Source organism: Jaculus jaculus, chromosome 1, assembly GCF_020740685.1.
Source record: "Jaculus jaculus isolate mJacJac1 chromosome 1, mJacJac1.mat.Y.cur, whole genome shotgun sequence".
Classification (NCBI taxonomy): domain Eukaryota; kingdom Metazoa; phylum Chordata; class Mammalia; order Rodentia; family Dipodidae; genus Jaculus; species Jaculus jaculus.
This window is the reverse complement of record NC_059102.1, coordinates 123,107,688-123,131,888: the sequence shown is the minus strand read 5'-3', so window position 1 is coordinate 123,131,888 and position 24,201 is coordinate 123,107,688. Positions and strand designations below refer to the sequence as shown.

The 24,201-nt window shown below is 42.7% G+C and overlaps 1 protein-coding gene and 1 pseudogene across 1 annotated transcript in view; both read right to left on the bottom strand.

Annotated features, from left to right (window-relative positions):
* Positions 1-6,755: 6,755 nt before the first annotated feature.
* On the bottom strand, positions 6,756-11,198 carry LOC101599753 (annotated as a pseudogene).
* Positions 11,199-21,679: 10,481 nt separating this feature from the next.
* Positions 21,680-24,201, bottom strand: part of Ugcg (UDP-glucose ceramide glucosyltransferase) — a 41,548-nt gene continuing 39,026 nt past the window's right edge. Inside the window, exon 9 of the mRNA XM_004657010.2 lies at positions 21,680-24,185. Coding sequence (XP_004657067.1) covers positions 24,015-24,185 — 171 coding nt within the window. The 3' untranslated portion in view covers positions 21,680-24,014. The remainder of the gene's footprint in view (positions 24,186-24,201) is intronic.

The window sequence follows — 24,201 nt, the reverse complement described above, 5'->3', positions numbered from 1 at the left end:
TGAACACTAGACAATCTAGATAGGTCAAGCTATGATCTCCTTTATCAGGCAGAAAACTAAGAATATTGTCCCTGAGCTGTTTACCTCACATGATTGTATTTCACTTGCTCAGGAAGTTGGCCTAGGAGGGAGGAATAAATGCACCACCTCACTTGCCAGTAGATGACCATTCTTTGAGAAAGTACCCATGGGGTTCAGGAATAGAATAGGGTGACTTGCTTTAAGGTGCTGAAGTAAACTGAAGACAGGATGATACCCTACCTGGGTTGTTGGCCTCCTCCCAGGCCCATGATGTGATCCACAATGGTGCTCCATTCCTCACTTTCCTCTGTGACTACCAGTCACTCTGGCTACTTACTGGTTTTACTGGTCTTCCTGGTTTTTTTTTTTCCTGAAAGACTTACCAATTCAGATCTGTCCATTGCCGATGTCATCACTGTTGCATTCCTTGATCAAAATGTTCCTTGAGCCCGGCGTGGTGGCACATGCCTTTAATCCTAGCACTTGGGAGGCAGAGATAGGAGGATCACCATGAGTTTGAGGCCACCCTGAGACTCCATAGTGAATTCCAGGTCAGCCTGGGCTAGAGTGAGACCCTACCTTGAAAAACAAAACAAGCCTGGCATGGTGGCACATGCCTTTAATCCCAGCACTTGGGAGGCAGAGGTAGGAGGATCTCCATGAGTTCGAGGCCACCCTGAGACTACATAGCGAATTCCAGGATAGCCTGGGCTAGAGTGAGACCCTACCTCGAAAAACAAAAAAAAAAACAAAAAAGAAAAGAAAAACAAAACAAAACAAAAAGTTCCTTGATTAGTTATGAGGATCTTTGAACCATCAGATGGCCTAGTCATGGATATGAGGATCGAAGACAATCTAATGGGTCATTAGAGGTGTTAGTGAAAGATGCTAACCTATTTGTAACCCTTGCTTATAGGATTCACATGTTTGGGCTACAGAAGAAACACTCCTGCTGGTTCAGTACAAACACTTCAGCCCAAACTTTCATGGTTTGTCTCCTAATTCTTGCCGTCACCAGTAATTTCACCTATCTTTAAGGCTGGCTGCCTCAAGGTGGCCATGAGTCAGGACAGTATAACTTTCTCCTGTGAATATCAGCCCATTTTCTTCTTAAATTGTAAAATAAGTTCCTTGATCAAAGCCATTGGAATGCATGTGTGACCCCTTAAAGAAGCACAGAGGGTAGGGAGAGAGTAAAAGCCAGAAAGAAGGTCTCTTCCAGGGAACACTATCCTTTATAGTGGAGGATGTCTGTTGTCAATCATCTGCTTTCTGGTAGCTGATGGTCCCCTGTCCTGGATCATCCTCTCAGAAGCTCAGAAGCTCAGAAGGTAGGGAAGTGAGTGTTCAATCATGGCAACAGCTCCATCAGCCTCCTAAGAGGAATCATGAATTCCTAAGTTATGTAAAACTTCTCTCCTCTCTACCATGATGGTGAGGAGACAGGCAGTCCTCCACTTTCATATTTTGATAGCTTTTCAACAAACCAGACTTTTGTGTCATCAATTTACTGATTATTCCAACTCAAAAATCTGACCAAACTATTAGCCATTTTCCATGAAACTGTCCTGTACTTTTTCCATGAGTCTGTATACTGCAGTTGGCATCTGAGTTCATCTCTCTTTATAGGCAAAGCAGGTTCTACAATATTCCATGTCTGCCTACTGAGAGAGTTCCCTTTCCCACTATCTGTCAGGGCCATCATTATGGGAGCCTAGAATCTTTAGTGTTCCATTTCCTTCCAGCACCAGCACAATATACAGTGTGGCCCACTTTCGGCTGACTACTTATAAGGCGCTCCACAGGAGAGCATAGGCATGTATCAACACAGGAGGCAATGTGACGGAGTAAGCACACCAAGGTGCTACGGTGAATGCTTATGCAGTTTGCTTGTAACTCCTGGACGCTTTTATGGGATGCTACGATAATGGTTAAGCTTGATTATCATCTAGACTGGATTTGCAATCACTTAGGAGGCACAATTTTGGGTATGTCTTTGAAGGTATTTCCAAGAGGTTTAGCTGAAGAGGGAAGTCACACTCTAAATGTAATCGGATCCATCCCACAGGCTGGAATCTTAGAATAAAAAGGGAAAAAGAAAAAAGCCAGGTGAGTGCTAGCTTCCCCTTCTCTGCTTCCTGAATCATGAGATGTGAGCAAGCTTCCTTCCTCCGTGTTTCCACTACCATGATGGACTATGCATTCTCTTAAACCATAAGCCCAAAGAAATGATTCCTCTTCTGTGCTGTTTCCTGTCAGGTATCTGGTCACAAGTAAGATAAGTAACTAATGCCCTTCCCAGATGTGATTAACTTTATGGCTTAGTAGACAAGTAATGTCTGGTTCATAAAGGACAGTCCACTGCTTTTTTGTAACTATAGGCAAAATTTCAATTTCTATTCACCAGCAGTAAGTGAAAACTGCTTCTCAAAAGACCAGTTGTTTGCTGACTTTCCTCCAAAACCCCCAGGACTCAGCTGAGGGTTTCAGGGCCCCTCACCAGGGTGATTTTACACATTCTGAATCTGCGCGCGTGCACACACACACACACACACACGTTACACCACTGGTTCTGCATAAGTCCTGACTGCCAAGTGCTACAATCAGCTGTGGAATTTCTTCTTCCTTTGTGTCCTACTGTGGCCAAAGGGTAGTGGGGAGAAAGAAGCATCAAGATACACATATGAAAGAAACCAATGACTGAGGAGAAAAGCAACCTGGAACTCCCCACCCAGGACTACATGTGAAGGACAGAGCATGAGCAGTGCCCGGTGCGGGAGGAGTCACCGTGTAAATGATCCACACAGAGCCACAATGCTGGTGACCTGGCGCCCTGTGCGTCTAACCTTTCCCCGCTCTCCGGCCCATTTCCTTGCTCCGAGTGCTCTCTTTCTTAGTAAGTGACACGTGTTTCTACCACTATCCATGTCCCCCATCCAGTTCTTTGCTCCAAGACACAATAACCTGGAAATTCCAGAACGTGACTTCTGGACTCCAATATCCATCCAGATCTCCTGTCCTGAAAGTTTTGAGGTGATTAGTAAAATGGTCAAAACACCATATTTAAATGTAGTATACATTGTTTCCAACATCTGAGAAGGTCTACCAACAATATACTTTAGTGATAGAGATGGTAAGGTATTTCTTCCTTTGATGATGAAAACTCAACCCTTGAGAGAATCTTACTTGATCAGCAGATAGCCCCCTATAATTTCAGGAAACACATATCTACTTCTTCAAGCACATGTGTGTTGTCACTACGTGTATAAAGCATCCTGGATTCCCAGTCCTATTAGCTTGTTGTCAACACTGTCCTGGGCCAGCATCACATGCTGTGGAATAGGGAGAAAGACAAGTATGACCTAAGACATGGTTCAGCGCCAGAAGTGATAGCGTGTCCTGCCAGGAAAGTATAGTTCTGTCTGCAACTGGGAGTATGTTGCAGCCAATCCTGTCTTCTTATTTGACTAGACAAAACAATTACCACCATCATGGTTGAACACCAAATGCAATTTCCCCCAGTAAAAGGTCACATCTGGAGTAGCAGATACAATTTGAGTCACTAACTAATAAAGCTTGTATTAGGCTTGTATATTCTTTCTAGATCTGACAGCAATACAAACCAGAGTTCTAAAGTGATGCAAGAGGAGCCATAAGCCCAGCCCCTCCTAGCCATCTGTGCATTTCTGAGTCTCTTCCGGGAAGGCGGTGGCATTGCTTTTGGCTCACTCTCATGGAGGAAGGAGAGGTCTGAAACCACAGCCAGTGGTTGCATGTGGCCGGCTACTGAGCACTCAAAATCTGTTTATATTGTAAGTATAAAATACACACATATGGACTATGTAGAAATGAGCGCGTTGATTAGCTTTCTTCTGAATACATGTTGAAATGATACTATTTTGATTATGCCATGTTAATGTACTGTTATAATTAGTTTCTCTGCCAGGCGTGGTGGCTCATGCCTTTAATCCCAGCACTGGGAGGCAGAGGTAGGAGGATCACAGTGAGTTCAAGGCCACCCTGAGAATACAGAGTGAATTCCAGGTCAGCCTGAGCTAGAGTGAGACCCTATCTCGAAAAACCAAATATGTATGTGTGTGTGTGTGTGTATATATATATATATATATATATATATATATATATATATATATATATATATATTTCTCATGTTTCTTTTTCCTTTAAAAAATATGGCTATGGTTAGAGTAAATAGCTTCCCACCCATGATGAGGTAAGTAGCCCTAATTTAACTCAGTTGGTTAAAAAAAAAAAGGCATGAAAGAAAGATGGAGGAGAAGGGTATCAGTGAGAGAGGATAAAAGAAGGTGATGGGGGAATAAGATCAAAATACATTGTATGCATTTGTAAAAGTGTCAAAAATAAACAATTTTCCTCAATAAAAGTTTTTTTTAATACCTATTTGTTTATTTGACTGAGACAGAAGGGGCCCACCAGGGCCTCCTGCTGCTAGAAATGACCTTCAGACACATGCACTGCCTTTGCCTCTGGCTTTATGTGTATACTGAGAAATTATAAGCAAATGTCTTTAACCACTGAGCCATCTCTCTAGACCAAGTCTAATCTTTATTTACAGTTCTTTTTCCCTGGCCAAGTCCTCATTGTCCCACATATATTGTCTTTGATGATCAGAATGAGCAAAGGCATTAAAATTCTTTCATTTGTCTTAGCCTGCTTCTTGATTTAACCTTAGAGAATGTGCTGAGTTATAAGTTTTCTTGTTAAGTCTAGAGATCATCCAAGAAGGTGAGAATGTAGGTTACGGAAAGATGTGGCTTTCTCTTAGAAGGCAACTAATTCCCTCTAACAACTGTAAACTCTGTTGGAATAGGAGGAAAGGCTTTATTTGTGGCCTCAATGAGATTTGAGTACTCCAAGTCACATAAATTCCCCCCAAATTGATGCATGAGATCTATTTCTTTCTGATCAATGCCATACTTTTACAATAGGCCTGATGAAATTATACATTCAACTAAGATTTTAGCTCCATGTGCTAGAGGGTAGAGCTTTGAGTGTTAGGGAGGAGCAGGGAAAGTTAGGCTGGTGACAAGTTCAAGAGGGAGCAGGAGATCGGAACAGGAAGATCAAGTCTATAAGACTGACAGCCAGTCATACACAGCAAGGGCCGATGGGAGGGTGACCTCCCAAGGTCAAGTGAAAATAGAAAATCAGGCAGAATAGGCTGTGGTCCAGGCATGGACTTTTCTTAGGTGCTACCTGCTGGGACTTTGGGAGGTCAGATCCTCCCAAGGGAGGCCTAGGGTTGGTATGAAACAAGCAAGAGCTCCTACTGCAGTAAGTGTCAGAGCTTCCTTCCAGTCTGACTCAGTCAGTGACAGTGTTTTTTTTTATTTTATTTTATTTTATTTTATTTTATTTTATTTTATTTTATTTTATTTTATTTTATTTTATTTTATTTTTAAGACATTTGAAGTCACAGGGATGGGGATAAACAGAATTACTCCTTCTGATTAGATACCAGCCATTCTACTGGCCACTCTACCTTTGGGCTCATTCTTCGAATTCATTCTCCACAAAGCAGCCATGGAAATCAAACACAAAAACTTCAATGACTCCCAACTGCCTGTAAGTTAAAGACCAAATTCCTAAACTGGACTTTCAGGATTCAGTGTCTGCTGGCCCTGCCCATCTCTCTGTCCTCACCTCTTTGTCCCCTTCACTCCCCACACCCCATTCTCTGCTCAGTATCTTTCCAGTGACACTGACTCATAAGACAGCAGTCACAATGGGGAGAAGTTCTACTAGAAAATGCAGGGCCTTCCGTAGAGGTTGGATCCTGAGAAGGGGAAGGGTTCTGTTTGTCTTTCCTCTTACTAGGGGAGAAATTGTTCCTGTGTCCAGCTGAGCATTTGGGTGGGTTTCATAGCTACACAGTAGCTGTGTTTGCAATCTGTAGCTCTGTGGTTAATTCTTCCTGTTAAAATAAGAAGCACAGAAGTAGGATTATGGTTGAGGAAGGTGGGGGAAGAGAGAGAGAGGAACTACTGCCGGTAAAAAGACTTCAGTAAACCTCAGCAGAAAGACAGATAAACGATTATCAGAACAGCTGTGTGTGAAGTGCCATTGAAGTAGTTTTTTGTGATTTTTTTTGTTTGTTTGTTTGTTTGCTTGTTTTTGAGGTAGGGTCTTGCTCTAGCTCAGGCTGGCCTGGAACTATGTAGGCTCAGGGCGGCCTCGAACTCATGGCGACCCACCAACTTCTACTTCCTGAGTGCTGGGATTAAAGGCATGAGCCACCACTCCCAGCCCTGAAGTAGTTCTTGCCCAGTGCAGAAAGGTGCTGGGGCCCTTCCCTCCCAACCCATAATGCATTATGTATGTTCTGACTACTAATTTACACGTAGAAACTGAGTTACTTCAATGACTGTTTTAAGAGAACTCTGTACATTATATAAGTCTTCAGCGGGCTTTTTTTTTGTAAAGTTTATAAACATTTGGAATTTTATTTAAAAAAAAAAATCACAACCATCAGAGGCCCTCTTGGTTCTCCACAATGATACTGAGCATGCTCACAAGGGGTTCCCATTGTTAAAGTCTTAAACAACCATCTTTAAAAGAAGAAGAAGAAAAAAAAACTCAGCATACTACCATTTAACTTGTCTTAATGTTTCTTCACAAATGGTGAAAAATACTCAAGTACAGACAAGGAATAATCATAATGTTGTGGCCAACATTATAAATATGGAATTATAAATTTAAAACATTTTCTGATTTAAAAAATAAATCTGGTAGTCAATGCAGCTCTGCGGGGTCTCGGTGCTCCTGTGCTCGCCTTTATCCATTTTCCCAGGTCCTCCACGTCCGCCTCTTCTTCCTCCCATCTGTTCCATCAAAGGCCCAGGGGGCCCCCTGGACCACCTCATCTTCCGCCACCAAAGCCACCTCGGTCCATGCCATGGCCACCTCGGAACATTCCACCAGCACCTCCACAGTCCATGAGGCCACCTCGTCCTCCTCCATGCCACCAGGGCCACCTCTTTCACAATCACTGCCCAGAGGCGGGAAGGGTGGCGGGAGGAAGCCCTCAGGCTTGGGGGCCTTACACTGGTTGCATTCTGTTCTGCAGCGGCGTTCTGGTTTCCATAGCCCGGATTTGGACACTGCCAGTCTTCAGCTCTGTGCTGGACATTTCTTCCTCCAGAGGGGTTTCCTCAGGAACCCCGGGGCCTTCTTGGGGGAAAGCCACCTCTGTCTCCTCCACGACCTCCCATGCGACCCATGGGCCCCCCAGGACCTCCTGGGCTACCTGGACCTCCACGAAGTGGTGGTGGCATTCCTCTGCCCTCACACCTCGCATGCTATTCATTGGAGGCTTCTTCCGCGCAAGAGAGACTTTAAGTTTGCTTCCTTGAAAATCTTTCCCATTAAACCACTGCACAGCAGCCTTGGCAGTTGGTGGATCTTCATAGGACACCGTGGCATCACCTTTGGGCTTTCCTTTTTCCCTATCCAGGTAGATGTGGATCATGGGTTGTCCAGTTCTCTTGTTCATCATAACAACACCACACTGCTTAAAGAAGTCAGCCAGATCATCAAGAGTCACATTGTCATTTAATCCTTGTACATAAATTGCACTCTGTCAGAGTCTTCATCAGGATCTAATGGGAGGCCTAGATCAAGATCTGGCCCTTCATCCATGGGTCCACCAGGCTTACTGAATCCACCTTGCTCTCCAGCGCCCATTCCACCGCGTCCTCCTCCCCGCCACCTCTGCTCATGCCTCCACGATCAAATCCCCCTCTTCCCCTGCCCGGGTTATCAGGGCCACTCATGCTCCGGTTCTCTCCTGGTCCGGAAAATCCTCTAGCCTCCTGCCCATACACACCCATGCTACTGGGGTGGACCTGTCAGAATGAACTCTGCTGCCCTTAGCTGCTGCTCTGTTGGCTATATTGACTTGGAGCCTGGCCGTAGGATCCAGTCTGAGGGGGTAACTAGTGCGAGGCTGCTGCCGGTAGCTGCTTTGTTGACCATAGCTACTCTGTTGTCCATAGCTGCTTGGTTGCCCATAGGTGTTCTGCTGAGAGTAACTGCTCTGATCGTAACTAGTTGGCTGTGAAGGAATAGCTGGTAGAAGGATATGACGGAGGTGCAGTGACTGGCTGCATGGGGTAGCTCCCAGGTACCTGGGGATAACTGTAGTTACTCTGTCCATACCCTAGGCTGGGCTGGTTATAGCCCCCTGTGCTAGACTGAGGTTGACTAGTCTCAGCAGGCTTGTTACCATCCTGTGGTTTTGCAGGTGTGGTGGCTCTTGGCTGCTGCCCATAGGCTGGGTAAGCAGGCTGAGTACCATATGCAGACTGAGCTGCATAGGCTGTCCACCTCCTTGCATGGTATGATTTTTAAATATTTTTTAAATTTTTTATTTATTTATTTGAGAGTGACAGGCAGAGAGAGGGAGAGAGAATAGGCGCGCCAGGGCCTCCAGCCACTGCAAATGAACTCCAGACGCATGCGCTATCTTGTGCATCTGGCTACTGTGGGTCCTGGTGAATCGAGCCTCGAACCAGGGTCCTTAGGCTTCACAGGCAAGCGCTTAACTAAGAGCCATCTCTCCAGCCCTGTTTTGTTTTTGTTTTTCTAGGCAGGGTCTCACTCTAGCTCAGGCTACCCTGGAATTCACTATGTAGACTCAGGGTGGCCTCAAACTCACAGTGATCCTCCTACCTCTACCTCCCAGGTACTGGGATTAAAGGCATGTGCCACCACACCCAGGCTAGTCTTCAGTTTTAACTTGGACAGAATTTATTCTAGTTAAGCCATAACTGTTGATGTGTAAACTTGGTTTGATCAAAGAATCTTTTTTTTTAACCAAAACAAACTAAAAGACCCTCAACAAAGCTTGAAACCGTCATATCCACTTCTCTATTTTCTTCTTTCCTTTCTCTACTTCTAGATCTTGAGATAAATTTATAATCTTGGCTATCAAAAATTTCCCCCATAATATCTCAACTGATTGAACCTTCTTATTCTATGTCATCTAACATTTATATTGATTACTATAAGGCTCACAACTCACCACATTTAGAGAATGGGCACACCAGAGCCTCTAGCCACTGCACATGAATTACAGATGCATACACCACCATGTGCATCTGGCTTACATGGTACTGGAGAATTAAACCTGGGTCCTTAGGCTTCTCAGGCAAGCATCTTAACCATGAAGCCATCTCTCCAGCCCCACATTTTTTTTTAATCTTCCTTTCTGGTTAGGATTTTTGAGCTTATTTTCTCAGGTGCTTTCTTGACTAATTTCCTAAAACAGAGTAAATGGATAGTATACTTTCTGTCCCCAAATGCCTTCCTTTTGCCCTTCTAGAATAACTTTTTCTCTGCAAGTAAGACTTTTAGCACTAGAGATATGGTTTCGTTTGTAGAGTACTTGCCTAGCATGTGTAAAGGCCTGCCCTGGGTTCAATTCCCACCACCATGTAAACCAGGCAGTCAGTCTTCCTAAGGTGGAGGCAGGGGCATCAGAAGTTTAATGTCATCCTTGGGTGTTTTTCAAACTGGGCATGGTGGTGCATGCCTTTAATCCCAACACTTGGGAGACAGAGGTAGGAGGATCACTGTGAGTTCGAGGCCACCCTGAGACTACATAGTGAATCCCAGGTCAGCCTGGGCTAGAGTGAAACCTTACCTCAAAAAACAAAACAACATAAAAGTGTTTTTCAGATCATAATTTATTTTTCCTCAATAGCCTATAAACATCATTGCTAATAGCCTACTGATAAGCTAATGATCTTTTTTGGAGCGTAACTTGTTCTTTCTGATGAATGAATGACAAATTCACTCTTAGAAATTAAAAAAAAAAATTACCAAGACTGAGGTATACAAGTGGGTAATCCCAGCTACACGGGAAGTTAAGGCAGGAAGATAACAAGTTCAAGGTCAGCCTAGGCTTAAAATAAAAGTAAAAAAAAAAAAAAACACTGGAGGACTAGAGAGATGGCTCAGCAGTTAAAGGTGCTTGCTTGCAAAGCCTAGAGGCCTGGGTTCTATTCCCCAGTACCACATAAAGCCAGATGCACATGTTCCACATATATCCAGAGTTTGTTTCCAGCAGTAAGAGACCCTGGCAAGCCCACTCTCTCTCTCTCAAATATAAAAATAAAAATACTTTTGTAAAGGACTGGGGATAAAGCTTAATGGTTTAGCACCTGTACTCAGTCCCCAGTAACACACACACGCGCGCGCACATGCACACACAAAGCTAAGAAGTTTAAATAGACCTTTCTTTGTATGAGATTTTTCTTTACACTAAAACCACCTGCAGCTAAACCAACTATTTCTTTAATGTTCTTGCTATTCTTTTCATTCCAGAAATCCTAATATTAATCCACCTAGTGGATCATCTAGTGTCTAGTATGTGTAGATTTCTCCTAGTATTTCGTGTTTCCTTTCCTATGGGTTGTGGGGACACTGCCAAAGACTAAGTTTGTTCTCAGAAGCACTGATCATGCTCTTTAATTTTACAGTGCTTCTAAATTTAGACAATCATGCTTCTTCATTCCATAATTTCATTTCTTATGCTCAATTGTGTCTCCTTCAAAGTCCTCATTGTGTTTACCCCTCATTATGCTGGAAGTTCACCCTTGTTTCTCCCATTAATTCCACTTGTATGTTAGCCACATCCGCTGGTCATGAAATTTAGTCTCCTGAGGATTACATGTTCACTTTGTAATCTTTTGTCTCCATCTCGCTCTCCCTCTTCCTCCTCCTCCTTCTTTGGCCAGCTGCTGGACTCCCTTAAGCAGTGGAAGTGCTAGGCTGACTGCGACCAGAATACGAGCCAGCTGCAGCGATCAGATGGGGATCCAGGACTTCTCTGTTGAGGTTTTGGGGGGGTGGGGTAGGTGTCTGCTTTCAGATGCAAGGATACTAGTTTTTTTTCTTGTTGTTGTTGTTGCTAGTTCCACTGGCATCCAGGGAACCAACCAGATTTTCTAGAGCTAGACACAGCAAGGGGTGAGGCAGCTGGCCTTGGACCCTTATCCCCAGAGGCTGTGCAAAGAGCTCTGGGCAGAGTTGTTACTCTGAATTTGGTGGTTCCACTGTCCCAACTGTATGGCCCCGTGACTATCCCTGTGTAGTCCTACTGACATAAAGGTTGTCATGTTCCCAGAATTCCCCATGGCCCGCCAGTGTAAGCACTGCTGGCCTGAATCTGTGTGGGACTGTGTAGGATTTTATCTTCATTCCTTAGTTTTGCCATCTCTTTAAATACAGCAATGGGACTTTCCCCTGCATTCCCAGCCCATTGGGCTAACCCATGAAAACAAATCAAAAATGCCAAATTCCAGTCATCTTAAGGACAAAACTGAAGGTTGCAGTACCTAAGAAGAAATATTTCTGTGACCCTTTTAATTTTTCCTCTGCCTCTGCTTCCCCCATCTAGTACCACTTGTTGGCCAGTCCACAACTGCTACTCTATATGGCACGGCTTGCAGATCCCTGTGTGTTATGGGAACCTCTGGTGACTACATTTTTCCTGGACCACTTCACTTAGAGGCCAGCACAATACCATCCTAAGCTCTGAGCCTCGATTCTCTAGTTCCCTGTCTTTCCTCCTGTGTAGTAATATAACCCACACTGGACTTGAAGTTGCCATCCTCCTGCCTCAGCTTCCGGAGTGCTGGGATTATGTGCACCATCATGCCACTAGCTCACTGTTGTAAATGTGTATGAAATCCATCCTCCTGGTGATCCACCTCCACTGAGACGCTCTGAGACACTGAGGCCAGAATTGCCTGGGTTTCATTCTTAGGAAAGCCTACAGAGGTACAGATCCTTGTCGTCACTGCATGGGAAGGCACTGCTATTGGTATTCAAAATAATTATTCTCACATAGTTAGAAAACCATCAAACCTACAAAGTCAGGCAAAAAAAAAAAAAACTTTTCCCCCCTTTCACGTGACTAGTGCTAGAAAGAACTAGTTACCTCATGTTCAGTGCTGTGTCTGGAGAGAACACCTGAACATGGCCCTTCAGTGATAAAGAGCCAGTTGCTCATTAAGTGATTAACAGTTGGAAACATTCGAGCTAGGTAAATTCCTTGTGTGTAACCCTGGCATCCGAATCCAGGTGGAGTGCGCCATGATCCATTGCGGTTGCCTTCAGACATCATTTAGCTGTGTACAAACACAGAGCTGAACAGTGAGGTCTTGAAGCTTCTTTCCAGGCTTTGCAGGTCAATCCATTGGCACTACAATTCCGGAAAATATTTGAGACTGATGAGAACACTATTGATAATGGTTCAAACAAGTCATATTGATGTTCTGCTTGGACACTAGAATAACTCACTTTGAAGCGGCAAGTGTTGGGGATCAGTTCCCCTAGAAAAGATCAGGTAACCCCACTCATTCAGGTTGTAGACAGCTCTTTCTCAAGCTTTAAAGGAAAAAGGGCTACTGCCTACAGGGTAATCAAGCTTTCATTTTTAGTTAGTGACAAGGGCCTAGTACCACAGACCAGTATCACAGCAACAGGAAACTTCTCTAGAGAACATGACTTTCCATATGCATTATCTTTTTTTCAATAATTTTTATATAATTTATTTATTTATATTATTTTATCTTTTTGTTTTTTTGAGGTAGGGTCTCACTCTAGCCCAGGCTGACCTGGAATTCACTATGGAATCTCAGGGTGGCCTCAAACTCACGGCAATCCTTCTACCTCTGCCTCCCGAGTGCTGGGATTAAAGGAGTGCACTACCATGCCCGGCTTATATAATTTATTTTTATTTGAGAGAGAAAGAGGGAGAGAGAGAGAGGCAGATATATGTATAGAGAGTATGGGCATGCCAGGGCCTTCAGCCACTGTAAACGAACTCCAGAAGCATAAGTCACCTTGTGCATCTGGCTTATGTGGGACCTGGGTAATTGAACCTGGGTCCTTTAGCTGTGCAGGCAAGTGCTTTATCCACTAAGCCATCCCGCCAGCCCCCTTATGCACCATCTTTAATCTTCACAGCAACCCTGAGCTGGTGACACTGCCATCTACTGAGGTCCGCAGTTTGTCCAGGAAGCCAATAGTGATGCTGGAAAATGAGCTCAGGTCAGGTCAGTGTGCAGTCCGTACTCTTCACTGTTATTCGCTGCAGGGTAATATTAGTGATGCAGAACTGCTTGTCTTTATTTGTTCGCTAATTCATTCAGTCAAAAGGACTTCGTGTCAGGTTCTAAGTTTAGGTGCTTGGAACGGAAAATTAAGTAACTCACTGATCCTCTCACGACATTCTCAATCTAAGATGAACACAACAATGAGAGGGGTAATTAAAAATAATGAGTGTGTGAAGTGCGAGGCAGAAGCAAAGGGTGACGATGTGGAGGTGCAGACACTGGGTCTGCCCTCCTGAGGATGTTGGCAAAACCCTCAGGCAGGAGCTGGCATTCTGAGCTGAGTGTCAGGGGCAGAGCAGGGGTTAGTCAGAGGACCTGGTAGACACAGTGGACAAAGCATCATGCTTACCGAGATCAAAAGCAGGAAGAGCCAGGAAACTGCCCAAGAGGAACATTTAGAGTGGGTTAAGGAATGTGTAAGATTGAAGGAGTATGGCAGGACTTAACCTAAAATTGCCTTGTGATCATGGGAAAAGCTTAGCCACAGGCATGGGAGGAACGACCTGCCTGTGATTCTGTTCTCATTCAGACTGTAAGAGGTCTACCGTCGGTCACAACAGGGTTGCCAACTTCTACCCAGACACATCTGTGACCAGAAAAGAAAACATTCTAAGAGAATTATCAAAATACCACATGCATCTCTAAAGTAAACTGACTTTTGAAATGTAGAAAATATAAACTCATTATTATCAATCAGATATCATGGAAATTGTAGATGTATCAGGCCCAAATAAATTCTTTCAAATTTATGCAAATAAATTCGTTCAAACATTTAAGGAACAGAGAATAGCTAAGGGATTTTTTTTTCTATAACAAAGAAAACTGAAAATTGACCCAACTGACATTGCACACTTAGTATAATCAAGCTCTGGTGTATAGAAAATAGATCAGAAAATACTAGTAAAGAAAGTTCAGACGTACTGAAAATAATGGTACCAGAAACCAAGCACGCTTTATTTCAGAGCTACAAATAAAGTGAAAATAGTTACTTGGCAGGTGGAAGTGGTTTCTATGAAAAAAAAAAAAAAGAAAGAAAGAAAGAAAAGAAAAGAAAAGAAGTGAGGGAAATCACATTTGGGAAGACTGATCTTTGATCTGGACAACTTTGCATTACTTTCACAAATGCTGATTGATAATTTTCATGCCCTTCTTGTCTTGGGGAAATGTGACCCTAAATATAAAGGACTTGGGAGAGTGAAGGGTACTGTTTGGCCACATAGTTTGTTTTTATGGTTAAAATGAAAAAGATGTGGAATAAGCAATAAATCAGTTAGGAACTGGGGAGACCGAGCAGCAGGTAAGAGGCCTGCTGTGCCAGCATGAAGGCTTAAGGGGGCCTAAGACTGCCCCAGTTTGATTCCTCAGCACCTACATAAAAAAAACTGGGTGTGGCCATGCATACTTGTAACCCCAGTTCTGGGACTCAAGGCCAATCAGTCTGATTGGAAACATCAACTCCAGGTTCAGTGAGAGACTCTGCCTCAAGGAGCCAGTGGATTAACAAAAAGACATCTGATGTTCTCTTCTGGCCTCTTCATTTGTGTAAATAGGACACACACATCATACTATAGACACACATACACCAATAAAACAAAAATGAGCTGAGCAAAAAAAAATATTTTTTTTTTTTTTTTGGTTTTTCAAGGTAGGGTCTCACTGTAGCCCAGGCTGACCTGGAATTCACTATGTAGTCTCAGGGTGGACTCGAACTCATGGCAATCCTCCTATCTCTGCCTCCCGAGTGCTGGGATTAAAGGTGTGTGCCACCACGCCCGGCTATCTTGGTTTTTTTGAGGTAAAGTTTCACTCTACGCCAAGCTGACCTGGAATTCACTATGTAGTCACATGGTAGCCTTGAACTCATAATGATCCTCCTACCTCTGCCTCCAGAGTGCTGGGATTAAAGGCGTGTGCCATCACACTGGCTAGAAAATAATTTTTTTATTAAGAGGATGGTATTGTATATATGTAAGTAGAGCAAATTAATGGGGGAGAAAGGCCTAAGTGAGGACAGGGGAAGAAATTGAGTAAAGGAAAGGTGGAGGGAGGACTAATCACAATCTAAGAGGATATAAATAAGTCATATGGAAACCTACTTTTTTGGACATTGGCACACCCAGAAGCCATAGATGGTTACTAGAAAATTTTCAGTGCCAGGGATGGGATACCTTCCAGTGACTTGTTGGCCAGGGAGGTTGCTGATGCCCCCAACATTCTAGGCCATTGCTGAGGTCCTTGGTTTCCCACCAGGAATAGATGGTAAGACCCTATTGCTGGAGACTCCACATACTTGGACTGTAAGGTCACTGAGAAGTCCTGCTGGATCTGAGTTGATAACCTCCTCCATGTAGAACAGCTGGCAGAAAGCTGGAAAAATCTATGCTGCATGAGTTCCATGGGAGAGAGAGAAAACACTAGTGGAGATACTCAACAGTGGACACTGCAAGCCTTATATTTGGCCAGCCAGGCCAAATGAGTCAATGGGTGCAATAGTGGATGTCTGTTATGGGGGAAACCAACCAACTGCTCTCTAATTGGACTGGAGGCCCACTCCATGGGTGGGAATACATGCCTAATACTGAAAACCTATGGCAGAGGAAGTCATGAGCCCTAGGGGTATAACGTCTGCTGGTGTCTGGCTAAATGTATATACTATACTTCCCAAACTGCCCAGTAAGGGCTTCTCTTAATGTTCATATCCATATATTAATGCTACTCTCACTTTTGGTTAGAGAACCTTTTCTTTTCAGATGGCAATGACCTTGGGATGACTCCAAAGGCAACATGGTGCTGAGAAGTGACAGAGGAGTACTCAGCACTGCAATATCTCTATCACACTTTCCAAGGCTCAGGGTCCATTGTGGAAGAGGTGGCAGAGAGAATGTAAGAGTCAAAGGAAGGATAGGGCTCCTTACAATATGCTCCTCCAGACACAAAATGGCCTGGATATCCATGACCTCACAGTGCCTGACACTACCTACACAAGACCATCATAACAGGAGGAAAAGATGATGACATCAAAGTAAAAGAGAGACTGATTGAGAGGGGAAAGAGGTATGATGGAGAGTGGAGTTGCAAAGGGGAAAGTGAGGGGGGAGGGGAGTTACTATGATTTGTTGTTTATAATTATGGACAGACTCCATACAGACTGACAATATATTATGAGCATAATCTTCTCCAACCAACCTCCCTTTTCCCTCCCCCCCCCCACTGAATTTCTTCTTAGCAACCAGTCTCTCTCCTATTTTGATATCATCATCTCCCCTCTTATTACATATGTATTGTGTAGGTAGCATTAACCATTGTGAGATCATGAATATGAGGCAAGTTTGTGTCTGGAAGACAGTGAGGCCAGCACTTCTCCCCTTCTTTTGGCTCTTACATTCTTTCTGCCTCCTCTTCCGTGATGGTCCCTGAGCTTTGGAGGGTGTGATAGAGATGTTTCACTTAGTGCTGAACACCCCACTCTTTTCTGCACTTTGATGAGCTCTGAGAGAATTTTTTTCAGGAACCACTTATGTCATCATTTACATAAGATTAAAAAGCATGGAAGATCTGGGTTGACCCCCTCCCCCCACCTCAGACTTTCTATGTATGCCTCCACCCCATGAATGGGAGAATTACAAACATGCACTACCACATCTGGTTTATGGGGTGCTGGCAATGGGGCTCAGGGCTTTATACTTACTAGGCAAGTACTCTATCACCTGAACTACATCTCCAGGCCTTGTGGTTTTGTTTTATGAGACAAAGCTTTGTTGTGTAGACCAGGCTGGCTTTGAACTATTTGGCCTTGAACTATGTACCCTTGAGTTTGAGCTCTTCCTGCTTCATCCTTCCTGGTACTGGGATTACAGCAGTACATGTCCACCATTTTTGGCAAGAAGTAGAAGTAATTTCAATTATGTATGTGAAAATTAAGTCTTACCAGCCATTTAAAAATCGATTGATTTAAACAATGAGATCAGAAAGAAGTCAGAGGTTAAGCTTTAGGTTAATGTAGAGTCAAAGCAGGAAATAAAACAAGCAGCATAAACAAAAATGAGCAAAAAAGAGTAAAACAAAGGCTGGAGCCAGGTGTGGCGATGCACGCCTTTAATCCCAGCACACAAGAGGCAAAGGTAGGAGGATCATTGTGAGTTCAAGGCCACCCTGAGACTACGTAGTGAATTCCAGGTCAGCCTGGTCTAGAGTGAGACCCCACCTCGAAAAACCAAAGTGGGAAAAGGCAAGAAGCAGTGTTACTCCCACATGGATCCCTCACTCCCACTGACACAGTGAGACAACTCACTGCAGGCTGAGATCCAGCCATGCTGGGGTACTGCAAGGACTGCGCCTGCTCCAGAGTTCACTAGACGTGTCCGTCCTGCACTCCTCTTCAATCTCTTCACAAGGCACCTGTAGAAGCACTTCTTTTATTATTATCATTAACAGTAAGAACTGTCACCATGTGTTTTTATTTTTATTTTTTATTTACTTGACAGAGAGAGAGAGGGATAGAGGGAGGGGAGAGAGAGAGAAAGAGAAAAAATGGGTACGCCTGGGCCTCCAGCCACTGCAAACGAACTCCACACACATGCGCCACCTTGTGCATCTGGCTAATGTGGGTCCTGGGGAATCAAACCTGGGTCCTTTGGCTTTACAGGCAAACACCCTAACCGCTTAGCCATCCCTCCAGCCCTGTCACCATGTTTTATATAGCTCACTTAATGATCCCACAGTAGGAGAGGACTTCAATAGCCATCATTCTGTATGGCAATAAATTCAGACTCAAAAGGATTAAGGAAGCTGGCCAAAATTCCACAGCTACCAAGAAGTGCAGACTAACCCCAGGGTTGGCAGCCTGACTTGCTGAATGGGTTTCTCTCTTGGGGATCTCCAAGTAGGTCCCCATGATTCTGTGCTTAGCTGTCATCTGTCTATATTCCAGTTATCACCTTCATCATCTATAGTCATCAGCTCTATGGAAATGACTCCCAAGTATTTTTTCCAATTTCACCTCCATCTTTTTCTTTCTTTCGTCTTTATTTTATAAAATGACTTTTTAATTACTTTAATGTTTAAAAAATGGAAAATAAGAAATATATGGTGGATGATATTGTTTTGTAACATATTTCTTTTTATGGACAACTTCCATATTTGTAAACAATATCCCATGGTTAACTCCCTCCCTCTCCCCACTTTCCCTTTTAAAACTCCACCCTCCATCATATCCCTCCCCCTCTCAATCAATCTCTCTTTTATTTTGATGTCATCATCTTTTACCCCAATTATGATGGTCTTCTGTAGGTAAGCAGTGTCAGGCACTGTGAGGTCATGGATATTCCGACCATTTTGTGACTGGAGGAGCATGTTGTCAGGAGGCCTACCCTTCCTTTGGCTCTTACGTTCTTTCTGCCACCTCTTCTGCAATGGGCCCAGAGCCTTGGAAGGTGTGATAGACATATTGCAGTGCTGAGCACTCCTCTGTCACTGCCATCTGAAAAGGGAAGCTTCTCTAACCAAAAGTGAGAGTAGCATTCATGTGTGGGTATTGAACATTAAGAGTAGTGCTTACTAGGCAGTTTGGTGAGCATAGTACATACATTTGACCAGACAGCAGCAGCTGTTACACCCCTAGGGCTCATGATTACCCCTGTTGCAGGTTTTCAGTATCAGGGATATATTCCCTCCCATGGAGCGGGCTTCCAGTCCAATTAGAGAGCAGTTGGTTTCTCCCATAACAGACATACCACTATTGCACCTGTTGGCTCACTTGGCCTGGCTGGCCAAAGATTAGGCTTGCAGTGTCCACTGTTGAGCATCTCCACTGATGATTTCTCTCTCCCATTGAACTGCATGCAGTATGGCTTTTTCCAGCTTCCTGTCAGCTGGTCTACATGGAGGTTTTCAGCTCAGCTCCAGCAGGATTTCTGTGACCTTGCAGCCCAAGTACATGGAGTTTTCACCAACAGGGTCTTACCATCTGTTCCTGGTGAGAAACCAAAGGTCTCGGAAATGGCCTATAACGTTTTGGGGACATCAGTGACTGCCCCCCCCCCCACCTCCAACAAATCACTGGAAGGTATCCCATTCTTGGCACTGAAAATTTCCTAGTAACCATCTATGGCTCCTGAGTGTTCCATTATCCAAAACAATAGGTTTCCATATGACTTTATATCCTGTTAGATTTTGATTAGCCTTCCCTTAGGCCTTTTCACCCCCATTAATCTGTTCTTCTACTTAACACATATATAATACCATCCTATTAAGTCCCCCCCTCCCTTTCTATTCCCTTTTTATCTCTTTTCTAGCTTACTGGTCTAAGCTACTGAGTTTTCTTCCCACTCACACAGAAATTCAATTATTTGTAGCTAGGAACCACATATGAAAGAGAACATGTGACATTTGGCTTTCTGGGCCTTGGTTACCTCACTTAGTATAATACTTCCCAGATCCATCCATTTTCCTGCAAATTTCATAACCTCCTTTAACTTTACCACTGAGTAGAATTCCATTGTGTAAATGTGCCATATTGTCATTATCCATGCATCAGTTGAGGGTCATCTAGGCTGGGCTGGTTCCATTTCTAGCTATTGTGAATAGAGTGGCAACAAACATGGTTGAGCAAGCATCTCTAAGGTAGTGAGATGAGTTCTTCCTGTTTCTTTCTTCTTTTTTAAAATTATTTTATTTATTTGGGGGGGGAGCTAGACAGAGAGAAAACAGCACACCAGTCTCTCCAGCCACTGCAAATGAACGTCAGATGCATGCTTATATGGGTCCTGAGGAATCAAATCCGGGTCCTTTGGTTTTGCAGGTAAGCACCTTAACCTCTAAGCCATTTTGCCCCACCTTTTTCTTTTAGATAGAATATTGTTATGTAGCCTAGGTTGGACTCAAATACTTGCCTCTGCTTCCCAATGCTGGGAATATAGGCATGTGCCACCATGTGCATAACACATCACTTCTAACTATTCCTTTCTCATGTTCCAGCTGCAAAAGTCTTCTAGACTTTAATATCTTGCTTCATAGGGGAGGGTGATACAGAGATCCTCAGTACTTACAGAAACAAACAATATCCCTAACCTGAGCAAATTAGGTAATAGTTCATGTTATTAGTGTGGTTTTAAAGACTAATAGGCTTTAAAGTACCACATGAAATGAACCCAGATACCTAGATCAGCCAACATCTCATAGAAAGGGTAAAGACTTAGCACATTTTGGTTCTCATACAGCTTGCTCTGTATTTTAATTCCCAAAAGTTCTTTTAGAAGACCAAATTCAGGGGTTGGAGAGATGGCTCAGCAGTTAAAGGTGCTTGCTTACAAAGCTTGACATCCCAGGTTTGATTCCCCAGAATTCTGCATAAAGCCAGATGCACAAAGTGGCACATAAGTCTGGAGTTCATTTGTGGTGGCAACAGTCTCTGGGATGCGCATACGCTCTCAAGCAAGTAAGTAAATAAAATATAAGAGAACCAAATTCAAACTTGCAGAACAAGAATGTATGCTACCATAAAGCTAGTTTGAGGCAAAATGTTTGATAGATATTACGGATAGAGACTAGAAAATTTGTTTTATTAGGAAATGCTACAATAGATGTCAATTTTTATAGAAATTATTAACTAAATGCATGTCTAAATTATTAACTAAATACCTGTTTGCAAGGATAACTGCTAACCACTTTGTTGTTTCCTCCTCAACAAAACTGAAGTTGTCTATAAACTTGAAACAAGTATCAGCTCAAGAACCAAATCCTGCTAATACTTCAGAAGGTATTTGCTGTTTTCATTCATGAGAACACCCTCCTGTGGTATGCACTAATCTGTCAGCAAGATACAAGTGTCTCACCTTCAACCAGCATTAGTAACTCACCCTCTTGTTCAGCAGGCACTAATGCCTCACACTGGAGATTAGGATTCAATGCAAATTTTAGGGGCACCTTCCTTTTTCCATAGGATTTGCATTCCAGTACAAGCTCCTCTGCTCATGGACATGGCTTCTGACAAGAGGGTCCTGCTCTGGACAGTGTGGGAGCTCCAGTGCATTCGCTACCTCTCCCACGTGGCCTGAAGCTGTAATACCACACAAGGCCTTCCACGGATTGCTTTTCCACTGGAGTGGTAAAATCAAAAAGACCTGAGTTCTGGCAGCAAGCTGAGGGGAGAGTACCAAAAGGAACACTGAGTCTTTGCTGAACGTGATCAAGGGCCAGTAATTCTGGCAGCACAGCTTCAAGCAGAGCTCAGGCCCCACCCTGGATGATTAACCTAAATCTCTGAACGCAGGCAGGGCTCAGGCATCTGTGCTTTTAAGAAAGTTCCCCAGCTGATTCTAACATGCACCCAGTGCAGAAAATCTGACTCCAAACCAGCGTGTAGCCCCAGTAAGAGGAAGAACAGAGAATGAATGAGCACTGCACCTCTACTGACACATGTGATGGCTGAACATGTTAGATTACTTACAAAACTAACACAAAAACAAAGTCAGTAAGCAGAAACACTACTGCACATGTTTTGATTGTATTCAAATTTTATTTTTTGAACAAAAAACTTAAGACAATGATTTTTAAATAAAACGGTATATTCTAGACACTTAATTGTTTGTTTTAAAGACAGTTTATTACAAATTTGGACTCCTACAGTTCTGCTATGATGCTTTCTTTAACATTTTTACCATTTTATTTTTACTCCAAACTTGCTAAACAAAGAATCACTCACTGTCTGCTTGCGTGAAGTTTCACTTTAAGGAAGTACTTCACAACCACATAAAACACACACACAGAACAGTCATTTATTACATATTTACAGAACACAAGAAGTCTGTCCAGCCATTTTGGTTTTGTTATTTCTTTGCCCATACTGAGATCAGCAAAAAAAGCTAAATAATAAGCAAGATTTCACTTCAGCAGTGCAAAGGATGGCATCAACCAAACTTCATTAAACTAACCAACAAATTACAGACATGGTCAGCAAAATTAACTCACAAAAAAGTGATTGAAAAAAAAATAAACACATAGTGGGTCACAACTAGACTGGTTTTCACTGTGCAACTTTCCTTAGGGAACATTATCACCCATTTCACAGAAAGAAAGGAATATGCATCCAAGCCTTTGTTCATAAAGAAAATGCCCTTCAAACAAATTCATCATAAGGCAAGAGAGGAAGAGGAAGAGAGAAAGGAAGTCGTTTGGCCCAGAAAAAAACTTAAAATAAAACATGTATACATAGTATATTGCCATTTAAACCATGTATAGTCACTAGACAAATGAATTGGCTCAGTAAGGTGAAAAGTATTCTCTATAGGTAGGTAGTTATTGCTAATATGCTACACTTTGTGTGCTGACATGGAAACGATAGAGACAAAGGGTCTGAAAGCCACCGCACTGCCAGCATTAGCAGCAGACACTGTATGGACAACATGCCGCCCAGTTCTGAAGGAAGAAAGAAAAATACCTCTACAAAGAAAAGAGGGAAAGAAAGGCTTATGCACTGTCCCTTACATTTTTGCTTCTTGTTAAAAGTCCAGTTCACCACAAGTTAAGCACAACCTGACAAGCAAGTTTGGCTGCATGATGAGGAGAGAAGAGTGAAATAGAGCATGCACTTATAGCCAGTGCTGATCTAGTCTATTCTGTCATACAAACTGGAATACAAAAATCCAATTTAAATAAGACTAGACTACTACAGTAAAAAAAAAAAAAAAATACATATACACAGTAGACTGAGATTGATACTTACTGATTTTTTTAAGAGTAAAACTTATCCTATCCCCTCTTAATACTCTACTGCAATTTATTTATTGATGGCTAGAATATTTACTTACTTAAAAAAGATATTAAATACCTGTATCATGAAATTACATTCTTATTAACAATAAGACATACTGTGTAAGAAAATAGCTCATGTGTGAAATGTGTCTGAAATGCATTTTTCCTTACAACTATCAAAACATCCACTCACACTAAAACAAAATCATCCCCAATCCCCCCCTGAAAAAAAGTTAAGGAAAGATGGGGTAAGCTGGGCAAGGAGCAGGGAAGGAAAGATTTAGCTATACCAATTACAGCACAGTGATTAACAATGGTTCAAGACAGAACCAACAACAGTTGGTCAAGAAGTTGCCTTCAATTCATGGTTATAATTAAAAACCAAACTCAGCCACTTTTGGTTCATTGGAGTGAGACCAAAAAATATCTCACAGATTCATATAAATACTAGACTCCAGCTCTTTTATTATTATTTTTAAAGTTTTTCCATTTGTTTTTGCAAGGCCTAGCTACCATCTTACAATGTATATTTGCTCTGCAACAACTACAAGAGGTAGGCATAAAGCATGAAGAGGTTTCTCCGTCAGTACCTCACTGTGGGTCACTCACCCCTTCTCCATGGAAGGCCACAACCTTTTATTCTTTGCCAGACTCTCAAAAAGCTGCAGTTAACCCACTGTACATGTTCTAGAAGAGTGTACTCACAAGTAAGAAACTTTCCCGACTGAAGGATACTGTCATAGTGTTTGTTGCAGAGCATTCATATATATGTGTATATATATATTTATTTGTTTAAAAAATAAACAAACAATAACAACAAAATAACAAACCCAGGTTCCTAGAACCAAGTCTCTTGATTTTCTACTTCCACAAAATAAAGTGTACTATTTGGCCAAGACTACAGATGTATTTTGCTTTGTTTTTCCTTTTCACAGATGCACGTGCCATGCAAAATAAATTAAAGAACAATTACCAAAACATACATGTGATAAAACTACTGAAGGTAGATCTTTAAAAGCATTTATACAAACATAATTTATAATACTTCTTTTTCCTTTATATACAGTCGCAGAGCTGCAGTCATACATCCAGGATCTCCTCTGCTGTGCCTCCACAGCGCAACCTGTAGCGACCAGTTCTCCAGCTTATAGTAGGGTCCCATAACGCCGACAAAAAAATGTATATTGTCATGGATTCGCGGATGAACCAAGCGACAGCATAATCAAGTTTTGAAAAACACAGTGTGCCACCCTAGGAATTGAGGGGG